We start from the raw sequence: 23,492 nt of genomic DNA on the forward strand, positions 1-23,492 counted from the left end.
GAAAAAAATGTTATACATTTTTGAATTACCAGTACTATAAGATAGTAAATGAGTCGTATTGATAAAGCATATATCTATTATGTAAAAGAAAATTATTGATATAATCTTATTTTGAATGTGGCTTTAAGACTACACTGCAGGACTTTTTTTTATATCTAGGTTCAGCAAAATGACAGGCTTTGAGCGATCTCTCACAAATGTAAATAGACTTTATGAGGTTTTTTTTCCTGACAGTACCTTTTTTTCCAAATGCAGGTCTGAGACTATCATTTCTAAAACAGTTTTCTCTGTTTGGGGTATTTACAAATGAAGACTTATAGTAGTAATAACAATAATAGTAGTAGTAGCAGTAGTGGTAGTAGTAGTGGTAGTAATAGCGGCTTTATAGTACGATAGTTTATTTGTTCTAAAGTGCTGCTATCTATGAGAGGAAAATGTATTGCATTCATATTTTTATAATCCTAATGAGAATTTTATAATCCCAATAAAACAAACCTACCTCTCATCCTCAGCTATAGGAAAATAGCATTTACATTTTTTACTTTATTACTTCTTCACTTATGTAAGCCTTAAGATGAATTGTTAGCTACAAAATGTTATGAAATTTGATTTGTCATAGTATGTCTTATACATTCATTAAAATATTACTACTTGACCTATGTCATGCACTAGTTTTAAAAACAGTATGGAAAATATTAAGTATTGACATGGATATAGAGCTACTAGATATATACACTGCTAATAGAACTATAAAGTGGTGCATCCAGTTTGGAAACCACATGGCAGTGTGTGTGTATGTGTATGTTTCTGTGTGTCCTATGATATAGCCAATCCACTCTAATATAGTATAGAACCAACAAAAATAGATATCTATTCACAAACACATACACACACAAATGTGTTAGAATGTGTACTGTAGTACTAACAGACCCAAACTGGAAATTACCTAAATGCCCATCAACAGTAGATCGTATACATAAATTGTGACGTATTCACAAAATGAAATATTATTACTTGATAATGAATGATCATCTGTACATGACAATATATAGATCAATGTTACAATCATAAAAGTGAACTAAAAGAAGCAAACAGTAAAGAATATATATGGTATGGTGCCATCTATATAAAATACTAAAACAGGCAAAACTAATCTATGCTACTAGAAGTCAGGACAATGAACACACTATCTTGTATTCACTATAGGACATTAGGGGATGCCAAAGGTCCTTCCAGGGTACTGATAATGTTCTGCTTTTTGATCTGGATGGAGTTACACAGTTGTGACAATTTATAAAATTCATTGAGCTATACAGTTATTTGTGCCTGTTGTATCTATTATTACTCAACAAAATGATAAAATAACAAATATATAATACAGAAATTCAATGAAAAATAAAACTTCAGTGCTTTGCTAGTAGAGATGGAATTTCATATTGAATCAAGTAGTCACTATCAATTCTGTCCTAAAATATTTCTGAAAGTAAATGGACTTATTTTCCCAATGACTTGAATTCTAATTTTAAATATGCCTTATTTTGTTTTTATTGAACAAATACATAAAATTGACATTTGTTTTAAGCAAGTAGAGGTGAATATTTAAAGAAATTCCTATGAAGTAAAATTTCTTCCATCAAACTACCTGATTCACCACATAAATATTCAGATATTCTACATCGACTTTTCTTTTACCCAGCTATTAAATGATTACCCAATCATATGTCATTCTCTCCATTTTTGACACAATTATAGCATTCAATTAATGCAGTAAAAACACTTCATCACTAAACTAAAACAATTCTTTTCCCTTGGCCATTAGCTCATATAAATTAACAACAATGTTGTAGAAAGAGCTTTTATTATAAACTCTCAGAATTGGACAACCTTTCCTGAACACAACTCAGGTAAACAGTATAACAACAGCTAAAATTGTAGAACATAGGATAAACTCTTTTAGTCAGTCATATGTCTGTATGTGCATAAGACTTGAAAAACATACATAATCACTTTGTGACATACATAGGAAAATTTTTTTTCTGACATTAGAACTAAACAGTATAAATCTGCTACCATTTATTAATGTGTCTATATACTAGGCACTGCATGAATGCTTTGTATACATGATCTCTTTTGGTTTTCATAACAGTCCTGTGAAGCAGGCCCTATTATTATTTCCATTTTACTGATGAACAAACTAAGGCTCAGAAAGGTTAAATGATTTACCAAAGGTAATATGGCCGGGAAATTGAAGAGGCATTTAAACAATGGTTGATCAGACTCCAAGTCTTCTATAATTAACCACGATGTAAATGTATCCATCTTTGGCTTATTGAGGGGATGGGGGTATAAGAATAACTAAAATAAACAAATCAATTCTACTTACTTTCCACTGTAAAAAATCCTTTTTATGGTAAATTGAATTAATCTTTAGCCAAAGCCAACCCATTAGAGTTGGAAAGTTAACTTTTTCATTACACAGTCCATAATTCACAAATAAATAAAAATCATATCTCCCACAAATTATTTTTCAGCAATATTGTACAAGTGAAATTGTCCCTAACAATACAATACTGAACTATAAATTAGATTGATGTATTCTCCCCCAAGCTCTAGCAAAGACCAAGACTCTTTGACCAATAGGCTTAGTACAAAATAATACAAGGACCTAGTCAGCAAAGAGATCATCCATATAGGATGATCTGTACATACAAAAATCTGTACATTCATCTTTATAGCAACTCTATTGGTTATAGCAAAGTACTGAAGAGAACTCAAATGTCCTTCAGTGGGTGGATGGTTGAATAAACTTTGGTATATCCATACAATGGACTATTACTCAGAAAAAGGAACGAACTATTGACACATGTAACAATCTGAATAGATCTCAATGGCTGTAGGTTTAGTGAAAAAAATCAATCTCAAAAGTTTACATGCTATTCCATTTATATAACATTCTTAAAATGATAAAACCATAGAGATGAAGAATAGAAAGGGGGCAGAGAGGTGGGTGACACTACAAAGGGATAACATGAGAGAGTTCTTTGATGATAATGGAACAGTTCTGCATCTTTATTGAGGTAGTAGTTACATGAATCTATACATGAGATATAACTGCACAAAACTACACACACACAAACAAATGCCAGTTGAAATGGTTAAAACTCAATAAGGTCTATAATCTAGTTAATAGTAATGTGCCAATGTCAATTTCCTGGTTTCGATACTGCATTATATTAAAATGTCACCTTTAAGGAAGGCTTACATAGGTGAAGGGTAGAAAGGACTCTGCACTATGTTTGCAATTTCCTATAATTATTTCAACATAAAAAGTTTAGAAAAAAATGGCCCTATGTATGAGAACCTGAATTTGAACCTGGGTTTGCCTGACTCTAAAACTTGTGCTACTGTCCTGTATCCCATACTGCCTACAAAATCTGTTTTATTAAAATATATCAAATATGCATGATTTCCTACACAGAAGAATATAATATATAGGAGGCTCATTGTGGGTCACATTTAAAGAAATCCAAGGAAATTCAAAAAAGATTTTATTAAGAAAAAATTAAGATATTAAATCATTTCATTCATGGCAACTAAGTCCAGGCATTCCAATGTAATAATATGGACATGGAAAGAGAACTTTAGAAATCTGGTAGAAAGTGATGACTGGGTTGCTTTGGTGCCTTGACTGGAGGCACTGCCTGCCTCTCATTCTCCTCTCACTAGAGGCAGCTCTGGAGTTACCTGCCATGTTGGCTTGTTCAACTCAAAGGTTAACAGCTGTTCCTCTCCTTACACACCATGCAAATAAACTGCACAGCAGAAAGCTGTAAATAGTTATTACACTGTATATTTGGCATCTCTGTTCTATCTATCCAGGAACTTCCTGATGACGATGTCCTTGGAAGATACAGAACATGGCCAAATTGTAATCATCTCAGCCAGAGAAGTGAGGTAAAGGTGCCAAATAGTTTTTGGGAGTGGGTAAAATTTGCCATCTGCCTTCATATTGATTCATCAAACGCTTTTACACTATGTAGCAGCTATAAAAAAAATCACACATATAGGTAAGGACAAAGAATCAAAATAGTGATGGAATGTTTTCATGTTAGTGATATTTTCCTGTTTCACACCATTTTATTTCAATAAAAGGTACCACTAAAACTTTTTTTTATTTTTCTTTATAGATGAAGTCAATCATTTTTAAAATCAGAGCTAAACTGATTCACTGTGTCAAATCCCCAGTGCTGAATGTGCTTTGGGTCAGAGGTGCTACAAATTCAATTGCATGTAGTTCAATTTAACAAATATATAATATCAAGTGTTTACTAAGAATATGAGAGCAAGCCATTGCTTTGGGAGATCATATAAAAAATGAAAAGACACCAGTCTGTAGCCTCAAGAAAGAGATAAACAAGTATACATTTCACAAAACCCAAGTAAAACCATAATTACTGTAATTATTAAGTGTGCTAATGTGGCAAATTCAATTTTATGTTAATAATAAGAAAGAGACAACTCATAAAAGTGGTTTTCAGTTATTTAAGAAGAAAATATATGTCATCTTTTGTTCCACAGGGCAAAACTAAGATCAATGGCTAAAAGTTACAAGAATATACAAGAAGTTTGGTGGTATATATATAAGAGCTTTTAATTTTTTCTAAATTAAAGCTCACATGTTTATAGAATATAGGGCATAATAAATCATTGACAATTTAATAATTAAAGTGATATCTGTACTGGAGAAAAGTTCATGAGACTCTTTCCAAGTGCCTGTTTTCTCCAGAGGCCCCACAGATAAGAGAAAAGCATCTTGATACCAGGCCACAAATGAACAGTCCATAGAGTCTAGATATGAGAGACTTGTAGCCTGTGAGGTGATCTGAAGATGGAATTCTATCTAAAAGGAGTGATTCATATTGTGTGGACATTAAACGACCCAGATAGATCCTCTCACAAAGGGTTTTACTTCGTAGAGAGGTAGCAGAGGAGAAAGGAAGTTACAGAGGCTATCAGAAGAAAGAGAAAAACTGAGCTCTCGTTATGGCAAAGCAGATACAGTAAAAAGCAACTGATAGCCAATTCTGAGGGAGGAACAAGCTTACTAGGCTTCCAGACTTCCTGCTAAGTTGCCAGAACTATGCTATGTCATGAACAATGTTCCACTTCTCCAAGGGACCCTTTTGTTTGCCTACCAAAGTGTGTTCCTACTATCCTGTGTGAATTTAGTCATCACTAGGGGAAACCTTAAAACAAAGTTCAACTTTACCTGAATGCTATACCCCTGGAAAACAAACATTCAAGAAATTAACCCCACCTTTTGTATTCAGGAAACAACTTACTGCAAAGAACCACTCTTCTCCATATGGCTTTGATAAAATTCACAGGTCACCCCTTGTAACCTATAACGAGGCCAGCTCAGAGACCCTCCAAATTCCTGACTCATAGATAATTAGCAGAACTATTTGTCTCCATTGACCATTCTGGTTGGTCAATGCCTGGACTCGATCAAATTTTAGTCAGGCTTCTCTCTTCTCCAAGCACCTGAGCTTTGGCTCATCCTTGAGAATGGAAGGTGAACAACCAAACCCTCCTTAATGACTTGTCTCAAGAATCAACTGATCTCAGGGAAAAACATTCCCTGATCAATTGTCCGGTCATACTACCCAATCTTCTTATTACCCCACACCCAATTCTTTCTAGTCTGTTTACGCCCCTCAATAAAAGAAAAGCCCTATCTGCTTGAGGTTTGAGATGCTTATAGATCTCATGGTTTAACTGGTTCTTCTTATTGCAATAGTCTTCCACTACTTACTGTGATAGTCTTCTTCTGTTTATTGAAATAGTGTTTTTGAATAAAGCCAACATTTATTTTTATAGAATCCCAACTCTTATATATTTCTTGATATACAGCCACATAATAAAATATATAGGAGATTCAGACCACCATAAATAACATTATCTTCCCAATGTTCAAACATAAAAATTACTTAATTGTTAAAATAATTAAAATTAAGTATTTTATAACTAATATGAAAAGTTGAAACCAAACAACTGAGATATGGAAATCACAGAAAATATTTCTTTATATTTTACTTTGTCCGGTATAGTTTAATCATCTCTTTCAACCTATTCTAAAGAAAAAAGCTTGTCTTTATGTTGGCTAACTGTTAACTCAAGCATAAAAATACAATAACACAGCGCTAAACTTCTTTCTGAAGAATTTTCTGCAACAATCTGTCACTTTCCAGTGGCCCAGTATTCTAGTCTCAACTTAGCATGGATACTATGTAGAGTTAGCACATTAACTGGGGCACATACACAAAATAAATCTTCAATGTTTCTAATCAAGAAGGGAAATAGATAAAACATTTCTATGTCAGGATGGATATCTTCCTCTAAAATACTTATATTCTCATTTATGAAAAATATTTTTAAATATAAATATTCATATAATAATTACATCACAAAAAAAATCAACTACTCACCCGCATTGACTATAGCATCTACCTCTAGCAATGTGATGTCACCTCGATAGAGAGAAACTTTTTCATTCAAACTTTTCTTCACCTGTGATGTTTCCTGAGTATTTTCTTCTGTAATAAAAAAAGCAATATATATTAATAGTAATATTCTTAATTAATAAAGACAATTTTGATACAAAAGCCAATATGAGTCATACTGTGATATATTAGACAGTGGAAATAATGTGTAATTACCAGTGTATTCTCTACACTGTGTATGCCTCAATACAAATGTAGTATCACATATGTAATAGGCTTTCAATAAATTTAGTCGTTATATTGGTCAACAAAAAGTTTGATGTTTATTATTATTATTATTATTATTATTATTATAAAAAATCAATTTTAAAATAAAATTATGTACCACTAGTTTCACAAGGGGTTGGGGAAAAGTGCAAACACCAAGACAAAATAAATTTTTACAGTGAATGAGCTTATTTCTATTTTGTTCCAGTTACTTAAAATGCATCCTTGAAAAGAATATTTACTCAGAACAAAAAAATTTAGGTTCAGCTCTTTGCTATTTCTAAGTAACAAACTGTCTGTCCCTCAGAATGAAATAGATCAAATATTTTTAAACGTGTGAAACTACTCCTTTCTTAACAAATTGTATTAACCTTTCACTCTAGAGGGCGCCTCAAGATTTAAAAGAGAAATAGCTCTGTCCTGCACACAACAGCTAGCAATTGGTATAAATAAAGAAAGCCAAAACATGACATTCTAAAAACTGACATATTTTAAATGTTTTAGAGCAAACAATACTATAACTTGAATGTTCATTTAACAAATAGTAATGTTAAGACATATTAAACAACACTGAATGAAATTAATGTTTTAAAATATACTAAATTGCTATGCTTAAAAAGCTTTTTAATATACCTCTAGGAAAGCTGATTTATGAACTCAAATTTTTTAAAGTATTTATGATCTGTGAAAATCTTTCAATGAGGAAGACAATGCTATTAATTCACTATGACACTGTCCAATGAGCATGCAATTTTGAGATATCTGGAAGAATCAGAGGTAATAAGTTAAAAGTCACTAAATTGTCTTAGTGCCCCAATAGCCAAAGGAAATCTTTATTCTTTGTAAAACATATTTGTTGTTGTTATTGTTGTTGTCCCATATCAGCAAAAGAGATTGAATTTTTTGTACACTTACCAAGCTGTCAGACTGGCCCAACTACAAAGACTTTGAGCCAGATCTTGAATTCCACATCCAATCAATTTCTATTCTTAATACTTTTACCAAACTAGAAAATCCTGATTTCCAATTAAAGATTGTTGGATGACAAAAAATATTTGATGGTTTTCTCAGAAAATTGTGGATATTTGGACTATTTTAACCTAAAAATTATAAAGATTCCTCACTGATGATGAGTTTCAGAACTCTATCATGCATTAAATTGATAAGCATATCACAAATCAAAGCAGACGGTTTCATTGTTTCAACTTGGGAGGTAGAGTTAATGGATTCCTAATCCAACTCTGGTTGCATTTAGTTCTAAAAAATATTTCTTCATTTTTCTTCATGAAGCATTATGTATGCAATATTGCATTTGGAGTAATATGATTCTTAAACATATATGACAATAAATCATGTTATTTCTCCAAAAGTAAAGAAATTATTAAATGTAGTATTGGGAAGCATCAAAGTTAAACCATTTATATCACAGTTCAGATTTCTTAAAAGAATTCCTAATCTCTCATCTGCAAATTTAAAAAATGGGGTATCTTGAGCCTAATATGAAAGTTCAAACAGTTCAACGTATTAAATAAATATGCTGCTGTGACATGTCAGTCGGAAAGTTACTCAAAATGGTCTTATTAGAATTATCAGCATTGTGAAAAAATATTTTTATCTTTCTCATTTTAAAAGTTCACATGAACATCTTTTTTCCTCATAGTCAGATTTATACTTGCTGCCCAATTCCTCACGTGATTTATCAAAAAGGCAGAAATATACTCAAAAGCTATAGTTGATAATATTAATTATCAGCTATTTCCTTCAATAAACAAAAATCAAATGGCATATTTTTGATCATCACTGTTCTCTGTAAATATAACAATGTAAATTACCACTAGGGGCCACTTCTTTTATTTGAATAGCAATGCACTGCCTTCCTTTTCACACAACTGTGTTCTATTAGCCCTGATCCCAATGTATCTTTCCATATCCTGAGTCTTCAGTACTAAGTAGGACAAAAAACTGTCAAATATCATTCCTTCATGGATATTCTATATGTACATGAAGCACCAATTTACATTTTGTATATAATTGGCTTTATCCAACTGCAAGTTGAAATATTTGTCATTGTGCAGGTATGATAGTAATTGTTCTTCCAGATTTGTGATATTGATACTGTCCCCACCCGCTCCCCACCTCAAAAAAAACAGAGCCAGATAGTAAAGTAGTAAAACAGATTTTATTCAAAAATGACTGCATTAGGGATAAAGAGACTTCAGTATAGAACTGGGCTCAATTGCCAGTACAGCATGGACAAGTGGGGATTCACAGCCAAGGAGCAGAGTGGGGATCCATGGGAGAAAAATTACTAAGAGTAAACATTGGGGGTGGTAGGAAATTCTGGTTAAGCAGTCTTAGGATGCTTGCTGACAGCAGGCCAGGGTAATCACGATATAACCTGGGGTATGAGGGGGAGATGGAATTTGATTGGATATTAGGGTGATTAGATATCAAGTGTAGGGAATTCTCTCTAAACTGATTCAACAGGATTCTTATTAAAACTGGACTATGCAAGTCTGGCAAGGATGAGGCCTAGCTGAGAAAAGGGCTTAAGGGAACCTCACTAAAATTTAGTTAAGGAGACAGTCTTTGTCCCTCAATCTACTCAAGGAAAGAAGAGACATTCCCCTTTCCTTTGATCAATGTAAGTCCATTAGGTTGCCTTTTGTTCTTTAAGAATCAAGTCTACCATCAATTGAGACTTGGTAATAGAGAGTATTTGCTAGGTAGTGTGAGCAGTCAGGGCATTTAGTGAGGGGAATTTCTATGAAAATAAAAAGGAAAATAAAGATTAATGGATGGAGCTGACTGTAAACTGAGTTTATGAGTCCAAAGGGCAAACAGTTAAGATTTCTTTATGTGGGCTCAAAACATCTTTTGCAGTTTGAACGCCCATGGTGCTGGCAGAAAGGTTAACCATACATGATCTGTTGTGGTGATTTCTTTGAAGTTTTTATCAGATCATCCAGTTTCAGCTTGCAGGACTTCAGGAAAAGGGCAATTTTAGTTCTCAGTGATGCGAAATCAGAAGGAAGGGAGAAAAATTGGAAATATTTTGGATAGTTGTAGCTAGATATTGGAGGGAGCTAGAACTGACAAAATGTGTATGACAATGAATAGGACTAGAATTTAATAACCCACCGGGGTACACTATAGCTTTATACTGAAACATAAAATGTCTCCCTAGAGTCACTGCCTCTTTTTTATTCTTGTTTACAAAATAAGTCTGGTCTTACTAGATTTGGCCTGATTATTTACATAAATGCAGCAAGAATGGTAATTGACCACTTAAGTCTTTAGAGTTTGCTTTCTTGGAATTTTTCATAAAGAATCTCAGAATACACTTTTAAAAATTCTCAGAGATAGAAAGCCAAGCCAAGAATTCACCACCAGATTTAGCCTATAATACCTATATATTCGGATGAATTCTTCTCTTCTCAAGTTTCCCAATATATCCTAAGGTTCCTGGGCTTGCCAAAAAGTGACCTTTCTTACTCATCTCTAAGACTGGGAACCCTTTAAACCAGGTACCAGACTGATTTTTCCAAAAGGGCTGTGTAAGCATTAGCTCCATAAAGTCAACCTTAGTTCCTTAAAACCATTTGATAATATCTAATTCTATACATCATTCTCAAATAGAACATTCCAAATCAAAGCCTGGGTTATACAACCAGTTTTTCCAATTATGTCCTGTTATAAGAAAGACAGATTCTTATTGAACTTACACAAATAATTTTATTGCCATGAAAATAAGAATACTCAACAAAGTTTCTGAATTCTGGAGAGCTCAGATAAGGAGAAAAATAATGTTTCATTTCTGTTTATTAAAGTATAATCTACAAAACTGTCATGATTTTTAGACGGCCTGGGAAAAGAGAACAGGGGTTCCTTAAATAAATCATTATGGAACCAGCAATCTTTTAGAACAATAACCATAAAAATTATAATCATTCTTCATTAGTCCATTTAGTCCCATGTAAGTGATTCCTTTTTATCTAGCATCATTAAAACTACAAACAAAAAACCCACATACTTTTCTTAGTTCATTAAACCAACAACTATATTAAGCAATCTTATATCCTGAAATCTATTTCCGAATTCTCTATTCTGTTTTACTAAATATTTTTATAGCATTTTTTTTAAATGTAAATGATTCTTGTTTTTCTTTATCTTCAGTTAGCAGTTTTATGAACCAGTCAGCTTTTCCATTAGCTCTGGAAATTCTTACTCAGTCTAGTGGTATGGTCTCAAAGTTATTTAATCAATAATGCCTTCAGAAGCCTATATCCCAAAGAATTTGTTAAAGTCCTTTCCATGGGTCTCTGAAATAGCCACTTTTTGTTGGAGACAATACACTCTTCCTGTAGCTGACTGCAAGAGATTTCAGGAAAGAGTAAAACAAAAACTATCTGTGGACAATAGAAGACTTAAAATGTCCATAGTTAAAGATCTGAAGGGTGTTCATTATAAAAATGATAAAACTGATGAAAGAATTTGGTTATTGCTACGACATATTATGCTTAAATAATTAGAACCATAACTTATAACATTGTATCAGGACATATCATGGACAAAAAGGGTACTGGCAAATTTCTATGCATGCAATTTCTAATATATCTATATTAATAACATTTACCCATACAAATACAACCTAGGGAAGGAAAAGTATTACTTCTTCTTTGACAATATTTTCCATGCAATTTAATATATCAAATTTAAAAAATTGTGTTTAACATACTTTTTTATAAAGTGAAAGAACAAATCCTTTGAGACTTTCCAGGGGCTCTCTGAAAAATAACAATCTCAGTTTGAAATCAACATTTCATTTAGGATTTGATTTGGAGAAGTTGTCAAAAATGCTTAAAGGTTTGAATACTTGATTAAATAGGATCATAGATCATTATGAAATGATACTTAGGTTCTCAGAAACAGAAATAATAAAGACAACATAAAACACAGAAAATTATTTTTGATAAGACATAGAATCTTCATTTCCTAGGCAGATTAATTTAAAGGTGAAGAAAATCCTTTTACAATCTTTTATTAAGAACAGACCAAAGATGTGGTACATATAAACTATGGCCATAAAAAAGAATGAAATCTTACCATTTATGACAATATGGGTGTATTTACAGGGTATTTTGATAAGTAAAATAAGTCAGACAGAGAAACACAAATGCCATATGCTTTCATTTATATGTGGAATCTAAAAAACAAAATAAAGGAACAAATAAAACAGAAACAGACTCATAGAACAAAATGATGGTTGCCAGAAGAGGGTGGGGATTGGGTGAAAAAGGTGAAGAGATTAAAAAGTACAGATTGGTAGTTACAAAATAGTCATGGGGATGTAGAGTACAGAATAGGGAATATAGTCAATAATATTGTAATTACCATGTATGGTATCAGATAGGTACTAGACTTATCAGGATAATTACTTGATAAGGTATATAAATGTCTAATCACTATATCGTACATCTGAAACTAACAATAATATTATATGTCAACTGTAATCAAAAAATAAGATTTTAAAAATTAAAAAGGAAAAGAACAGAATAATTCAAGAAATCTTTGTCATTTTAATGGAGAAAACCCAACTCTAGTTTTGCATCAGTATTTTATCAGGCTCATTTAAAAAAATTAATAAGTAACCAACTTGATCACATATAAAATTCCTCTTTTGCAAGCCTTCTATAACTCTCTATATCCATTCATGTTTTGTCCTATATTTTTTCCCGTTCTCATTCTAGAATAACCAGTGATCTTGATTTAGGACAAAATGATTCTTTACCTTAACAACAACAAAAATCATTCATTTTTGCAAATAGTGCATATAGGGTTGTTTCTCTTCATCCTTACTATTTTTAGTTGTTTCATTTATATATTTTAATTATAATTTTAACCATCAGTATCTTTTATTTTACAGAGAAGTCTAAGAAGTAGATAATTGTAAATTGTCTGTCATATACCAGCAGTCTGTTGCAGACTAGCAAATTTTATGAATATAGCATCTCTAAAATTCTAGAGATGTTTCTTTAAAGTACAACTTTTTAATATGGCAAAAGAACATGTTTAGTAACACACTCAAATATATTTAGCTTCTCTATACCATATAAAAATAAGAAGCCAAAAGTGTATAAACTTAAACTCATATTCATTAGTGTTTTAGTAACTTACTTAAAAATTATCTAAATTTTTAATAAATATCTATTACTTAAATTAATTTAGCATAAGTCTAAGGTTGTAAGGTAATAAAAAGATTTTGGAAACTATATATAGACAGACATATTATAAGATTAAACAAAACTAGCCATCATCTCAAGTTATTTCAAGTTAACTATTTGTATGGCACATGCATGTTAAGCAAGCATCACAAAAGCAAAAACTTAAGAAAGTTAAAAATCATAGATTTTTCTTTTACTGCTTTGCTTGATATACAAAAAGTCATAGATATCAAGCAATTAATTTTTACTGTATCTTTACTTATACATTTAGTCTTTGTTTATAATTTTTATAATCTTAAACATCTAGCAGATATAAGATCATTTGACTAGTAAACCTAAGTACAACAAAAAGATGTGCTATATTATACTTACTATTGAAAACTCAAAAGCCATACCAATTTTTATTAAACCAATGATATTAAACTAATCTTATTTACCAAAGATTTACTCAAGTAATGTGGACTTGAAAAGTATTTGGGTTAGTTTCAATCTTTCCAGGAGTTTCAGAAATATTTAATTTATATAAGTGCTCATTTATCTCTACGCCAATTTGAATAGAGCTCCTTAATGAGATTTTGTGTGTTAATTTGATAATATCATCCAAAAATAGAATATCACATATACATAACTTACATACACATATAAATATACCAAAACACATATGCAAACAGAGATCTTATAGCTTTCAATCTAAAGTTTTAGTCATGAATCAGATAAACACAGCCCTACATTCTGGTCTTTGCTCCCCTTGACATTTATATCCAAATTATGTTTCTGGCAGAAGGAACCAAGTTAGAGTTACCTGTTCATATGAGTGCTAATGCTTTTTACCAATATTTGTGGAGAAGACTCTGCCCTGATGTGTAATCTTATGGAGACTATGGATGAAATTTTAGGTGAGAAACTGACTGAGGAGACATCAAGTCTGGATGTCTTCAAAGCTTATCTGAGTGTATAAAACATCCAGTCTGTTTCCAATTACCTTTACTTCTTTTTCAGCTAGTTGATTTTTGAGGTCCCTGAATGAGGGTAAGGGTCTAAAGTTCAAGGGATTATGAGAAGCTGAAGTGGGAAAGGAAAATTCTTGCAGAAAGAACAGAAAGATGGAGAAGGGAGAGGTCTGAAGAGGGAAATATCAAAGGATTCAAGGAAACTGAAGGAAAGATCAAAGGTGGTATAAGAGGAGGAAGAAGGATTGAGTCAATGGGAAGGGAGTAGTCTTAGAGGCGTCAGTTTGAGATGTTAAGTTTCCCAAAGAAGTCAGTGGAATTCTATATTAGTCTCAGTGAAGTCATGCCAGCAAGAAAGAAAGTTTACAGAGTTGGAAGAGCAGGGTCTCAAGAAGAAGGTTTCAGTAGACTAAGAATTTCCCATGGGAGAAACAGGATCAAAGATATAGAAGAGAGGACTTACAAAATGCCAGGAAAAACCTTTCCAGCCCAGGATTGAATCTCCATTCAAACAGAGCCAGGAAGAAAAACTTCCAGCCCAATGAATACCTTTCAAACAAAAAAGCCTGGACCTCTAACCTAGCTTCAAAGAGTATACTTAGAATCTTATGATTAAAAATCTGTCCCTCCTGTGCTTCAACTGACTGTCATCCAAGAGAACTGGCTCAGGAGTCTGACTCAACAGTGAATCTCTAATCAGTTAGTCAGAAGGGAAGACAAAGGCTTCAAAGATCAGATACAGAAGATGATCAGATAGCCAGGGTAAAAATATTCTCTATAAATTGACTTAGCAGAATTCTTCCTAAAACTGGGCTATGCAGGTCTGGCAAGAATGGGGCCTAGTCAAGAAAAGGGCTTAGAGTAGAGGTCCAGATTAGGAATTGGGCCACACAGCAGGAGGTGAGGGGGCGGGCCAGCAAACAAAGCTTCATCAGTATTTGCAGCTGCTCCCCATTGCTAACATCACCACCTCAGCTCCAACTCAGATCATCAGGCATTAGTGTCTCACAGGAGTGCAAACCCTATTGTGAACTGTGCATGCGAGAGATCTAGGTCACGCGCTCCCTGTGAGAAACATGAAGAACAGAAGCAGTTATTGAAGGCTACCACTTCATCAAATATGTCTGCACTGAGAGCATCACTGCTAGTGGCTAATCGCATTGCTAAAGCAAAGAAGCCCTTTACTATTGGTAAAGAGTTGATCCTGCCTGCTGTTAAGGACATTTGTCATGAACTTTTAGGAGAGGTTGCAGTTCAAAAGGTGGCACGTGTTCCTCTTTCGGCTAGCATCATAACTAGATGAACTGATGAAATAGTAGAGGATATTGAGGCACAATTGTTAGAGAGGATTAATGACTCACCATGGTATGCAATCCAGGTTGACGAGTCCACCAATGTTAACAATAAGGCAATAACGCTTGTTTATGCGGGATATATTTTTCAGAAGGATGTGAATGAGGATATGTTATATGCACTTTTGTTGCCAACAAACACCACAGCTGCAGAACTATCAAGTCTTTGAATGATTACATATCAGGAAAACTGAATTGGTCTTTTTGTGTCAGTATATGCACGAATGGGGTGGATGCCATGACTGGACAGCTTTCTGGTTTCACTACTCGGGTCAAAGAGGTCGCTTCTGAATGTGAATGTATGCACTGTGTCATCTATAGAAAAATGCTGGCTAGCCAAAAAATGTCACCTGAATTTAATGGTTTGCAGGATGTGATTAAATTATCAACCACGTTAAAGTACAGGCCCTTAACTCACATCTGTTCATGCAGCTCTGTGAGAAGATGGACACAGAGCACACACATCTTCTCTTATACACAGAAGTGAGATGGCTTTCTAAAAGTAGATTACTGGCCAGAGTTTTTGTGTTATGAAAGCTGCTCCAAAAATTTCTTTTAGAAAAACAGTCACCACTAGCAGCACATTTCAGTGACACACAATAGGTTGCAAAACTTAATCTACTTGTGTGACGTATTCGACCTCCTTAACCAATTCAATCTGTCATTTCAGGAAAGAACAACAACTGTGTTCAAATCAGCAGGTAAAGTGGCTGCATTCAAAATCAAACTAGAATTATGAGGGTGATGAGTGAACATGGGGATTTTTGAAGTTTCAAACATAAGCAGAGATTTTGAAAGCGACTGAGCCAAGCCTTCTTTCAACTGGCTGGTGCAAGATCAACTATCCTAGCCTTCAAGAGTTTGAGCATTACTTTCCAACCACAAAAGACTTCCAAACTGGGAAGGAATGGATCCGCAACCCATGTGTGAATGAGCCAGGTGAATCAACTTTGTCCATGCTAGATAATCAACTGCTTGAGATTGCATATGATGGTGGCCTTAAAAGTGTTTGAGACAACTTCAAATCTCTAAGCGTTTTGGATTAAAGTCAAGGCAGAATATCCTGAGATTGCCACAAAAGCACTGAAAAGGCTGCTTTCATTTCCAACATCCTATCTTTGAGAAGCAGGGCTTTCTGCAGTGACAGCAACCAAAACGAGATTACAAAGTACACTGGACATAAGCAACACATTTCGCGTGTCACTGTCTCCCATCACCTCCAAATGGGACTCTCTAGTTGCAAGAAAACAAGCTCAGGGCTCCCACTGATTCTGCATTATGATGAGTTGCATAATTATATATTAAATTTCATTATATATTAAATATAATAATAATAAAAATAATGTGCACGATAAATGTAATGTGTTTGAATCATCCTAAAACCATCCTTCCCACTCCAGTCCATAGAAAAACTGTCTTCCACAAAACCAGTCCCTGGTGCCAAAAAGGTTGGAGACTACTGGCTTAGAGGAATCTGATTAAAGTTTAGTTAAAGAGAAAGTCTTTGTTAATATCATGTGACATTCAAAAGTGATATTTAAAAAAAATAATTGTTCCTTCCACTTCTTACTCTGAGGATAATATGTTATTGACATTGCATTAGTTTTATAATTGTTTGTAATAGTTTGATATGTTAGAAAAACTGTGAAAGACTTTGACATGGGGGGAAAAAGATTAGTGGGAGTCCTGTCCAGTATACCCATCAGTGTGATCTACTTTTCTTTGTCTATGAGCAATTTTACATTTCTGTAAATTGCAGAAGACAGATAATAATGAAAATAATTCTTGTCCATGGAAATGCAAATAAATATGTTCCCCTGGATGCAACTGATATTGTCCTGTGGGCAATTTGCATTTATTTCCATTTATCTGTAAATTTCATTTCAGAGCTCCTTACTGCATATAAATATGTGATTCTTTAACTTCTCTTTGAAGCAGACTTAAATTATTTATAAGTATTAATTTTATATTTGCATGAGTTATAACCTAATCTTTATAAAAACAGTTCCCTCTAATAGACAATTATTTTTTTGTTCCAGTTTATTTAACTAATACTTGTATAGCATTTACTATGTGTCAGATGCTGTTCTAATACTTATAAATATTAACTCCTATAATCCTCATAACAAATCTATGTAGAACATATTACTAGTAATCTCTTTATGTAGATAATGATGCTGAGTCACAGAGAAATGAGATGGTTTGACCAAATACACACATGTGGCAAATACAAACCTGGGATATGAACCTAGGCAGCCCATGGTCTTAACCAACAAGCTATGCAAGTTCTCATTTATCTTTTTTTTTTTTATTTCTAAGAGTCCGATTCTAAATGAAATGTCCGTTGTTTAGGTCCTGTTTCTCCCTTTAGTTGTAAAATGTAGCAATTTCACACACATCTCCCAAAAAAGCATTATTTGCAGGATCTTTAGAAACATGGCAGAGTGAGAGACATCCCCAGATCTCTCCCCTTGAAAAAAACAATAAACTGAACATCTAAACCTCAACAAAAAACACCTAAACTACACAGCAGCACGTCTGAGCATTGGATCTGCACATAAGAGCTACCACAAGTCAGAACCCCGGGTATCGGGTGGTGGACTGGGAGTAATAAAGAAGCTGCCCCTTGCAGCTCCCTGCTGGAAGAGGGGAAAGGGAGAAGGAGTGGCAAGTTCATGCGGCGAGTTCTCTGAACATTCCTGCCTAGGAAAGCTGCAACCTCCCTGTGGCCAGCTGGCTGCAGGGCCAGTCATCAGGGCAAAAAGCAGGGAAGCGGGAACGGATCACAGAGGAACAATAACTGATTTTTGCCAGCCGCGGTTGCAAAACCGAGGCTGAGTTGCAGCCCCCAACCCCAACCCAGAGGGCTCCTCCTCCAGTACCCTCCAAGAACAATCACCGCGGAGCCTCAGGGGAATCTGAGCAAACGCTGCAGAGACTATCACTGACACCGACAGGGACTGAAATTGAGAGTAACGAGCGTGATTGAATATCTACAAGAAAATTTAAAAAGTGTTATTAAGACTTTATATAAATCAGAGATCCAAGAGGCTTAGATGCCACTTACTGGAAACCAAAAGAAAAGCAACTTCTTTGCAACTTTATATAATAAATGTTTCTTTCTGGAAAAAACAGCAGAATACACTCCATGAATGCCTACGTGGAGAAATAGTCCATGAAACACCATGAACAACCAAGATGACAAGCCATCTCAGAAAGAAAGAGAAAAATCTCCAGAAAATAATCTTACAGACATATAAATATGCGACTTAAATGACAGAGAATTCATGATGGTACTTCTGAAAAAACTCAATGAGATCCAAAACAACTCAAATCAACAATTTCAATTATTGAAAAAAAACAACTAGACAAGCAGAGCAAGGAGTATGAAACCCTCAAAAAGAACCAAATAGAACTTCTGGAGATGAAGAACACACTGAAAGAGGTGAAAAATGAAATAGCAAGCCTGGGAAATAGAATCGATCAAATGGAGGAAAGGATCAGTGATATCGAAGACTGAAATCTAGAAATAAATCAGAAGGAAGAAGAGAGAAACCAAAGAATAAAAAATAATGAAAGAGAAATTCAAGAACTAGCTGATACCATCAGGAGAGGAAACATAAGAATAACAGGCATTATCGAAGGTGAGGAAAAGGAGCAGGGACTAGAAAGCATTTTCAGACAAATAGTGGACGAGAATTTCCCAAATCTAAGGAATGAGCTGGAGCTTAGAATTCAAGTAGTCAACAGAACACCCAATACTCTCAACCCAAAAAAGGCCTTCATCAAGACACATTGTATTAAAGTTATCAAAAATCAATGACAAAGATAGAATTCTCAAGGCAGCCAAGGAGAAGAAAACGGTAATGTATAAAGGAAACCCCATTAGATTATCATCAGACTTCTCAGCACAGACCTTACAAGCCAGAAAAGAATGGAACCAAATATTTAAACTATAAAGTGAAAGGAACTACCAGCCTAGAATAATGTATCCGGCTAAGCTCTCCTTTAGATATGAAGGAGAAATTAAGACCTTTCCAGATATACAAAAATTGAGAGAATTCTCCACAACGAGGCCTGCGCTACAGGAAATATTGAAAGGGGTCAGCTCCCTAAAACAAAATAACAACAATAACAAAAATACATAATTAGGAGTAAAGTGACTATCAGGCAAATAGAAGCAGAGAAGTGCAACCCTTATTAAGAGCAGGGCATTATAGCTTAAATAATAAGAAGTGAATTGTTATAACAAGATAGTAATGAACGTTCAGCATACATAGGGACAAACTGAGACAATGATGATTGAAAAGGGCAGGATTCAAAGATCCAAATTTGCAAAGGGGAATGGAGATAAGGCACGCGCAGAAGAAAATAGATGACTGTGTGTGTGTGTGTGTGTGTGTGTGTGTGTGTGTGTGTGTACACACACATATATATAACTATCCTTTACATATCCGTAATGGTAACCACACACCAAAGATTCAGAACTGAAATATATAATATGAAACAAGAAGAACCAGAAGCAAAACCCACAAATGCCAACTAAAATTAAGAAAACAGAAACACATGGGCAAGCAATGGAAATACCGAGCTACCAGAAAGCAAAAGATAAAATGGCTATAAGAAGACCTCATATTTCAATAATCACCCTAAATGTAAATGGATTGAACTCACCAATAAAAAGTCACAGAGTTGCAGAAGGGATCAAAAAACAAAACCCAACCATATGCTGCCTCCAGGAGACACATCTCAGTTCCAAAGACAAATATAGACTCAAAGTGAAAGAGTGGAAATGAGATTTCAAGCAAAAGGCATTCAGAGAAAAGCGGGAGTAGTGGCACTAATATCGGATGAAATAGACCTCAAAATAAAAAAGGTAAAGAAAGATACTGAGGGACACTTCATAATGATAAAGGGAATCATGCACCAAGAAGACATAACACTTATTAATATCTATGCTCCCAATCAGGGAGCCCTGAAATATGTAAAGCAATTACTAACAGAACTAAAGGGAGAAACAAACCAAAACACCATCGTAGTAGGGGACCTAAATATCCCACTGTCACATATGGACAGATCATCCAAACAGAAAATCAATAAGGAAATAACATCTTTAAATGACACTTTAGTCCAACTGGACATAATTGACATTTACAGAGCCTTCCATCCCAAAACAGCTGCTTATACATTCTTCTCTAGTGCACATGGAATATTCTCAAGAATCGACCACATACGGAGACACAGAGATAGCCTCAACGAATATAAGAGTGTTGAAATTATACCAACTATATTCTCTGATCATAATACTTTGAAACGAGAGATCAACTGCAAAAAGAAATCAGGAAGACCCACAAATACATGGAGATTAAACAACATGCTACTGAAGAATAACTGTGTCAGAGAAGAAATAAAAAAAGAGATCAAGAGATACATAGAAACAAATGATAACGAAAGTACAACAAATCAAAACTTGTGGGACACGGCAAAAGTAGTCATAAGAGGAAAGTTCATATCATTATAGGCCTACCTTCAAAAACAAGAACGAGCCCAAATAACCTAACACTTCATCTTATAAAACTAGAAAAGGAAGAATAAATGAAGCCTAAAGACAGCAGAAGGAAAGAAACAATCAAAATTAGAGCAGAAATAAATGAAATTGAAAACAAAAGAATAATAGAAAAAATAAATGCAACCAAAAGCTGCTTCTTTGAAAAGGTTAATAAAATTTACAAACCCTTGGCTAGACTCACTAAAGAAAAAAAGAGAAAGGACACAAATAAAATCAGGGATGAAAGAGAGGAAATTACGACTGATATCACAGAAATACAAAGGATCATGCAAAAATACTATCAAAAAGTATATAACACCAAATGTAAGAACCTAGAAGAAATGGACAAGTACTTAGAAAAATACAACCTTCATAGACTGAATCAAGAAGAACTGGAAAATCTAAATAGACCAATCAGAAGTATGGAAATTGAAACAATCATCAAAAATCTGCCAAAAAGTAAAAGTCCAGGACCAGATGGCTTCACTAGTGAATTCTACCAAACATTCAAAGAAGATTTAATACCTATTCTCCTCAAACTCTTCCAAAAAAATCGAAGAGGAGGCAATACTTCCCAACACACTTTATGAGGCCAATATTACTCTGATACCAAAACCAGGTAAGGATAACACAAAAAGAGAAAACTACAGACCGAAATCTCTCATGAACACAGATGCAAAAATCCCCAATAAGATACTAGCGAACCAAAAACAGCAACATATTAAAAAGATTATACATCATGATCAAGTTGGCTTCATCCCAGGGGCACAAGGATAGTTCAAATTATGCAAATTGATTAATGTGATACACCACATAAACAAATTAAAAAATAAGAATCATATGATCATAAAATAGATGCAGAAAAAGCCTTCAACAAGATACAACATCCATTTATGATCAAAACACTTAACAAAATTGGTATAGAAGGACAGTACCTTAACATAATAAAGGCCATCTATGACAAACCCTCAGCCAACATTATACTTAATAGTGAAAAACTAAAAACCTTCCCTCTAAGATCAGGAACAAGGCAAGGCTGTCCACTATCGCCACTGTTATGCAATATCACATTGGAAGTCTTAGCAAGTGCAATCAGATAAAAGAAAGATATAAAAGGCCTCCAAATAGGAAACAAAAAAAGTTAAACTGTCACTATTTGTGGATGACATGATTCTCTATATAGAAAACCCTAAAGACTCCACAAGAACACCACTAGAAACAATAAGCAAATACAGTAAAGTCTCTGGATACAAAATCAACGTTCGAAAATCCATAGCGTTCCTATATTCTAATAATGAAGCATCAGAAAAAGAAGTGGAAAAATAATTCCATTTGCAATTGCAACAAAAAATAAAATAAAATAACTAGGAATAAATTTAACAAAACAAGTGAAGGACCTATATAATGAAAATTATAAGACTCTGTTAAAAGAAATCGAAGAAGATACAAAGAAATGGAAAGATATTCCATGTTCTTGGATTTGAAGAATCAACATAGCTAAAATGACCATATTACCTAAAGCATTATACAGATTTAATGCAATCCCGATCAAAATCTCATTGGCATTTTTTATAGAAACAGAACAAAAAAATCATCGGATTTGTATGGAAGCACAAAAGACCTCGAATTGCCAAAGTCATCCGGAGAAAAAAGAACAAGGCTGGAGGCATCACTCTACCTGACTGCAAATTATACTACAAAGCAACAGTAATCAAAATGGCAGCATTGGCAGCAAAACAGACACACATGGAACAGTGGAACAGAATCGAGAGTCCAGAAACAAACCCATATTTATATGAGCAAATAATTTTTGACAAAGAAGCCAAAAACATACAGTGGAGAAAGGAAAGCCTCTTCAATAATCAGTGCTGGGAAAACTGGAAGGCCATCTGCAAAAGAATAAAACTAGACTGTTGTCTATCACCACACACCAAAATTAACTCAAAATGGATTAAGGACCTAAATATAAGACCTGAAACAATAAAATGCATAGAAGAAAACATAGGAACTAAACTCAAGGACCTTGGCCTTAAAGAGGATTTTATGAATTTGATCTCAAAGGCAAGAGAATTAAAAGCTAAAATAAATGAATGGGACTACATCAAACTAAGAAACCTTTGCTCAGCAAAAGAAATCATCAACAAGGTAAAGAGAGAACCATTCGAATGGGAAAATAAATTTGCAAGCAACACCTCTGATAAGGGCCTAATATCCAAAATATACAGAGAACTCATACAACTCAATAACAACAACAACAAAAAAAACAAATGATCCAATCAAAAAATGGGCAGAGGACCTGAACAAACACTTTTCTCTAGAGGACATACAAATAGCCAACAAATATATAAAAAGATGCTCAACATCGCTAGCTATTAGAGAAATGAAATCAAAACCACAGTGAGATACCATCTCACACTTGTTAGAATGGCTATAATCAGCAGGACAAGTAATAAATGTTGGAGAGGATGTGGAGATAAAGGAACCATTATACACTGCTGGTGGGACTGCAAATTGGTACAACCACTATGGAAACCAGTATAGAGGTTCCTCAAAAAACAAAGAATTGATCTACCATATGATTCAACAATCCCTCTACTGGATATTTACCCCAAAGACTTGAAAACCCATATCCGAAAATATATTTGTAC

General features: G+C 34.0%; 1 protein-coding gene across 1 annotated transcript in view; it reads right to left on the reverse strand.

Moving 5' to 3' along the window:
• MACROD2 (mono-ADP ribosylhydrolase 2) overlaps positions 1 to 23,492 on the reverse strand; it is a 1,804,338-nt gene that overhangs the window by 1,729,488 nt on the left and 51,358 nt on the right. Inside the window, exon 3 of the mRNA XM_039874459.1 lies at positions 6,489 to 6,596. Within this exon, the coding sequence (XP_039730393.1) occupies positions 6,489 to 6,596 (108 nt within the window). The remainder of the gene's footprint in view (positions 1 to 6,488; positions 6,597 to 23,492) is intronic.

Source organism: Pteropus medius, unplaced genomic scaffold (assembly GCF_902729225.1).
Source record: "Pteropus medius unplaced genomic scaffold, Ma_sr-lr_union100, whole genome shotgun sequence".
Taxonomy (NCBI): Eukaryota; Metazoa; Chordata; class Mammalia; order Chiroptera; family Pteropodidae; genus Pteropus; species Pteropus medius.